The sequence below is a fragment of the Cyphomyrmex costatus genome, unplaced genomic scaffold, assembly GCF_001594065.2.
Source record: "Cyphomyrmex costatus isolate MS0001 unplaced genomic scaffold, Ccosl1.0 scaffold765, whole genome shotgun sequence".
Classification (NCBI taxonomy): Eukaryota; Metazoa; Arthropoda; class Insecta; order Hymenoptera; family Formicidae; genus Cyphomyrmex; species Cyphomyrmex costatus.
Window position 1 is genome coordinate 46,721 of NW_017280339.1, and position 6,546 is coordinate 53,266.

A 6,546-nucleotide genomic window follows, 5' to 3' on the forward strand; every position below is an offset into this window, starting at 1 on the left:
TATTTATAATACTTACTTAATTGTTGTTTTTATTTTATGAAAGACATATTGCAACGTTTTTTTTACATAAAAGTTTTTATAGAAAATATTTAATAATGTTAATATAAGTTAAATAATAATAAAAATAAAAATTGTAATTGATTCTACTTTAATTTTTACGAATTTATTAATTTTTACAATTTATAAATTTAAAGAAATTTGCGGGAATGGATGATAAATGTCGGACCAATCACAAACCGGGGAGAAGGTCAGACTCTTATTAAAGGGTCACTACCTGGCGTGTGACAGCCTTGCGCGCATGCGTTACTTGTTACCGCATGCGCAGAACACTGCAGCATACTAGGGACCTCAAGGCCGGTATTCATAGTCGGTTCTTATTTCAAGACTGACTTAAGTATGTCTTAAGATGCTAAAGCGGTCCTCTGATTGGTTCGTAACTCCTCAAGACTGAACTTAAGACAATCTTGAATATAAGAACTGACTATGAATACCGGTCCAAGTAAGGGATCAGACAACATCGTCATTAGAGGGATACCGGAAGTACGTTAGTTAATGCGCGGGAGTATTCAAATGCATTGTTATTAAGACCTGTATTAAACAAGCTAGAATAAAAGGATAAATCCTGCGCATCATACGTGAAATGGAACATAGTTAAGTTCACTTTGTGAACTGCTCCCTGTCTTTACGTTAATATAAATATGATAATTCTATCATTATATACATATATTATAATAGTTATATAATATTATATCTACTTATAGGCCCGTATTCAGAACGCGCTAACAACGATGGGTGCTTTTCAATTGATGACACAAGTCGACACACAAGTATCGTTCTATCATTCTTGACATTTAGAGATTGACAAAGATAGAACGACAATTGTGTCGATTTGTATCATCAATTGCACCCGATGTTAGCGCGCAAACATGCTACAGTTTACGTCACGTATACTATAGAATTTCAGAGATAAAAGCGCGCTTTTATCGATAAAAATGCGTTCTGAATACGGGCCATATTACATAAGGCAGAATACTTTTTAGTAGCGTTTTCTCTTGGCTACACCAGTGCAATACTCAGTTGAACTTTTGCACTAGTTCATCTTTCTTCCTTTTCTCTCCAGGAGAAGGGAAAAGGGAAAAAGATGAACTAGTGCAATCACCCTACACTGGTGCAGCCAAGAGAAAACGCTATAGGTGTCCAACTGACACGGCCAGAGGCATGATAGATTATCCATTTTTTTCTTCTTGTGAGAGATTTCGGGAAATGAGGCATTATTTGGCCATTTCTACTTAAATTTTTGCAATTTGAAACTTTACAGTATCGCATTTCGCAATGATTTAAAAAATATATGAACTGTATTTTCGAACCGTATGTACATACGTATAATATCTACATCTTAAAACAAACAATACTGAGCAACTAAATCAGCAATTACTAAGTATGTTTTCCTATTTTAGATGACGCATTAGACACAAACGTCGTTCTATCCTTCTTAACATTCAACGAATGATAAAGATAGAACGATGTTTGTGTCGAGTGTGTCCTCTAAAAGGAAAGCATACTTACCTAACCAACGGAAGTATCCCTCTAATGGCGGCAGCCAATCCGCATCTTTCACGCTGGTGTCCGATCCCTTACTTGAGGGTGCTGTCCCATGATACGGAAATTACACCGGAACGGAACAGTGAGACCAATCAGATCTCTGCAATCATTACTCTACTTTCCTTTTTGCGATTGTGATTGGTCTCGTTGTTCCGTTCCGCTGTAATTACCGCTCAATGTGACTCCAGCCTGAGGGTCCCTACAAAGCCCTCGATCAGTGCGCCATCGGTCCGCGGCCTGGTGCAACCGGTAGCATTGGGTAGCCACACAAGTATGCACAAGCTCGTGTGACTTTGATAGCAGAAATTTTGTACACATACAAGAGTAGCTAACGTACGTTAGCCCCCACAGGCTGTAAGCGGGTTGGAAATCCGAAATTCCGAAATCACATCACTGATCCATTTGCCCTTTTACCTCGGAAATCGTTCGGCAACTCGTATGTTTCTGTTATATGTCATCTCATCTGTGTTCGGTATTGACATTTCTAGAGCTAATTGAGCTCCTCAATCCATTTTCACCTCGGATTCAAAGACCAAAAGACCGAGCTCGTAGAGCTAATGCAAGATTTTGCGCCTAAATTGAATATAATTGTAAATCATAACCTTATAGTATTTTTCACTGGCAAGACTAGTGTGCACTCAGTGCACATTAAAGTCGTTATACACTACTCTGATGTTAAAGTCAGATATCTCAATTGATAAATGCCTATTGTTTATTTTGTCAAATAACACAATAAAATATATTGAAGATTTTACGGTTTTACTCATCTTTTAATTTTTGTTAAATATGTATTTCTATGTCGATTTGTGTACAAAGGTATATTAAAGTACACTGAGTGCGCACTAGATCTGCCAGTAAAAAATGCTATTAACGTTAAGAAAACCCTTAATTTTGATAAAAATACACTCAATCGATGTATTTTTGTATAAAAATAAAGATTTAACAAAAAAAAAATGTCGCTTTGCCCTGTAAAATATTAATCGTTAAAGTTAACGGCTATTCATTCAAGTTACGAAATTTGTTACAGCAATGGTTCATTGCTTTAAAAATACAATCTTCTGCATTAAAAACAAATACTTTGCTAAAATAGTGAGTTTATGTTTTAAGAACAATGAATCACTGGTGACAGATTTCTTAATCTGAATAGTTGTCGACTTTGATTTATTAATATCTCAATTTACAGGGCAGAGCGACGCTTTTTTTTCTTGTCAAGTATTTATTTTTACGCGAAAACACATCGATTGAGTGAATTTTTATCAAAATTTGAGGCGGCCGGGATCTTCTTAATATTTACCATAACCTTAAATGACACGACAGTTCTGTGTCGTTCGAAATTTTCGTTTGCTGATTGCTCGAAGATCACGTGATCAAGCTCACTATCTGGGCGTTCCAAAACGCAACTTCGATAACTGAAATCTATAGTTGACGTAACGTAAACTATAGATTTTTAGTAACCAAAGTTACATTTTGGAACTCAGTCCTGCTAGCGCGCATATCATCAGATTATTGTCGAACTATCTATCAAGCGAGACTGCGAGACAAAATGAGGTAAAAAAGAGACTCTCGGCTTATTTTTGTAATGTTTATACTGACTTATTTATAAATATTTATAATAACGTACATTTTTTACAGAAATGATTTAAAACACTTATGCGAAAGTGTCGGAAAGCTTTATGGAAATGGAGAATGTTGATGAATTATAATTCTCGATCATTTAAATTTTTTCACTGATCATGATAATAGTAACGTGCAAATTACTTAAATGTGTTACAAATAATATTAATAATTGCTTTCTTTTAGGAGATTCAAGTCAAAATCTTTCATAATGCATCTCTATTAAGTCTTGTTGTCAAGACTGTCCAGCTGTCATCAGTATGGACGTAAATAACATAGAAACATATGATGAGGACGTGAATGATCAACCAGTTGATTATAGCAAGAAATATATCGAAAGAAATGCTCCGATACAAAATGAATGCCTGGTTGATGAATCACAGACAAATCACACTTTGAAAAAGGAATTCGACGAGCATGACAACAAGGTAGACCTATTTGGTGATTATGCCGAAACTGATCTTGATCAGCCTACAGATTATAGCCTGCGATACGCCGAGGATGACACTGATGAGGATGAGAAACAGAACACTGAGTACTTTCCTAACAACGAACAAGAAGATACGATCAAAACTTATTATACAGAGGGAACACCCTATGAAACTCCTTTTAACTTCTCTACTGCTACCTCTATGTCAGATCTTCGAGTCGAAGACGTAAAGGAGCATGTACTCGTGAAGAAAATATCAAAAAAGATGATTCAAGCTAGCAATATATCTATATCTTTCATCAAACAGACTGAAACACTTAGTTGCAATACGCAAGATAGTCTAATAACAAAAGAACTTAAAGAAAAGAACACAAAGGATACTACAGTTCTTAATCCTGGACAAGTAACTCCAGAGAAGATAGTAAGTTATTATGAGGAGGAGGAAACATCCCATGGCTTCTCCCGTGCTAATTCGCTTAGTTCTTTAAGTAGTGCAATGACTCCTCAGAATAATATTACAGGAGTTATATCAAAAGAAGATTTAAACAATCCTCTTTCTGTAAATAAGGAAGAGTTGGAAAATGAAGATCATAGTGTTGTCAGATTGAATAACAATCAAATTGAATTGTCATCAGTGAGCCACAATTCTTTTAAAAACAAGAATAATCCACGTGTACTAGATAAAGAAGGTTTTATCACGTTATACATTAGCTAAAGTTGATAAAAATATGCAAATATTTTTCCATATACAATTTTAACAAACATACATGAAGTTAGTATAAAAAAGATATTATATTTTAGGGAAAATGGTGACATTTGGTGGTCAAGATTACTATGCAGAAGAAACTCCTCTAATGTTTTCACGCTGTAGTTCACTTGGTTCATTGAGTGGTTTTGAGCAATATTCCATCCATGATGATCGTAGTTCTGTAATTAGTGACTTTAGGTAAGCTGAAAACTATAATTTATTATATAGTGCACGGTGATAACCTGCAAATCTTCTGATATAATTGAGAATAATACTCGTGGAAGCCTCAAATGCATAATCGAGTAAACTTTGTCTGAAACATTTCTTTGAAAAATGTTCCTATTAAAAGTATGAACATTTAAACTTTTAGCCATTTACTTGTTTTTCCTTGTAGAATTCAAATATGTAACATTTTACAAGGGATTTGAAACTTTGATATTACCTCCCTGCCTTTTTTCAAAGGGAAACAAAGGTGAATTTTTGTTTATGTAGTTACAAAGACTCTTCGAATATATATGAAACTTTCTCATAAATAACTTTTTGATAGGACAAACATTTTTAGAGTTAGCTTGTAACACACTGCCCTGTGTATGTATATATATATATATATACACATATATATACATATATATATGTATGTATATATATATATATATATACTTATATGATTTATTCATAAGCTGGATGTTTTTGCGAAATTATTATACCTATAATCTTTCTGAATTAGATAAAATTAATTACAAACGTTTCGACACCTTTATTATATCATTTTTAGTGTGACATTTAAATATACATGTAAACAATTGACGATAATATATTATAAACATTTTACAAATTTTGTCAAATTTAATCCCTGCTAGATCGCATTATTTTAGTGTGAAAATCAATGTTCTATTATATTCTGCTTTCAATAAATATTTGCGCATTTGTTGTTGGACATATCATCTCTCTCATTCAAATATTAATATAGTTAATTTAATTAAATATAAATTAGAACTCTCGAGAATGTCAAATCAGAATAAAAAACGGGTTAACAGCGATAGTAAATACGAAAATCTAAAACTTATTTATTAAATGTAGTACTTATAAATATCAGACGTTTCGGCTGCAATTTGAATCATCTTCAGTGTTCAGATAATAATATTGGAAGAAGTTATCAATAGCTGAACGAGAGAGAGTGGCAAATCCATCTTTCTTCACTAAGTATGACACAGGAGTGATTGGTCATATGTCAATGAATACAATTAAAAAATTTTTTAACATTGTTGAACCACTGAGTTGATCTCTGGCGCAGATGTTTATATTTCTATGTGTTACATTTCGTCTTTGATGTTGTTTTTATTCTACAGTTGCCCGTTGAGATATAAAGTACATACATCATGTATACAATACATATATATATATACATATATATATACATACATATATATATATATATATACAACACATATCATGTATATTAGGACATCTAGACATTTCGATGTATTTTATAATTTAGTTTAATTATCCGGTAATTATTTAGAATAGGGGAGGCCAGCGTTATGACCTTAACCTTGACATATGTTGTCAAGGTCATGACCCTGAGTAACCTCCAACAGGTTTTATCCGTCGCTCGTCCTTCATTAAAAAGTTATTAACAATCATAGTTTTTAAATTAACGTATGATATACATGTATGATATTAAGTACTATTCTACATCTTTCCCTGTTTAGAAACGTTAAACTGTCCACGCGAAGTAACTTTCCCCCTCCTCCCCTCTTGCCAAGGGACACACGACTTCCATGATTGTACTGTACTGTGCTATGATTGCATTGTACTGTTGGGGGGAGACTTTTATCGACGGGGCGGGTGCGGGAGGGGAGCGGGCCGTAGGCCCCCTTGCACCTCCCCCCCCGTGTGTGCGTGCGTGCGTATAGTTTCTTTATTCACGAATGCACCGTTAAATTTAGCTATTGACAGTATTAAAAGAAGATGAAATAATATCTCTAAATCTACAAAGATTTTTATGAAGCAGTTCATAATGGCTGTAACACTGGTGATAAATTCCATGTTTTTCACTTTCAATAATAAAGCTTATAAACAAATTTTTGATACTCCTATGGATTCCCCACCCATAGTTTCAGACATGGTTTTACAAGATTTAGAGATAGAG

At 33.9% G+C, this 6,546-nt stretch overlaps 1 protein-coding gene across 1 annotated transcript; it reads left to right on the forward strand.

The window, feature by feature from the left end:
* Positions 1-2,936: 2,936 nt before the first annotated feature.
* On the forward strand, positions 2,937-4,596 carry LOC108781164 (adenomatous polyposis coli homolog). The gene is made up of 3 exons (XM_018549078.1): positions 2,937-3,150; positions 3,235-4,335; positions 4,448-4,596. The coding sequence occupies exons 2-3, from the start codon at positions 3,477-3,479 to the stop codon at positions 4,594-4,596; spliced, it is 1,008 nt and encodes a 335-aa protein (XP_018404580.1). The 5' UTR covers positions 2,937-3,150; positions 3,235-3,476.
* The last annotated feature ends 1,950 nt before the right edge of the window (positions 4,597-6,546 follow it).

Bases quoted from the DNA above. Each gene is read 5' to 3' on its own strand.
- LOC108781164 (XM_018549078.1), top strand. From the start codon at position 3,477: ATGGACGTAAATAACATAGAAACATATGATGAGGACGTGAATGATCAA. The intron at 4,336-4,447 runs GTTTTATCACGT...ATTATATTTTAG, and splicing joins ACGTGTACTAGATAAAGAAG to GGAAAATGGTGACATTTGGT.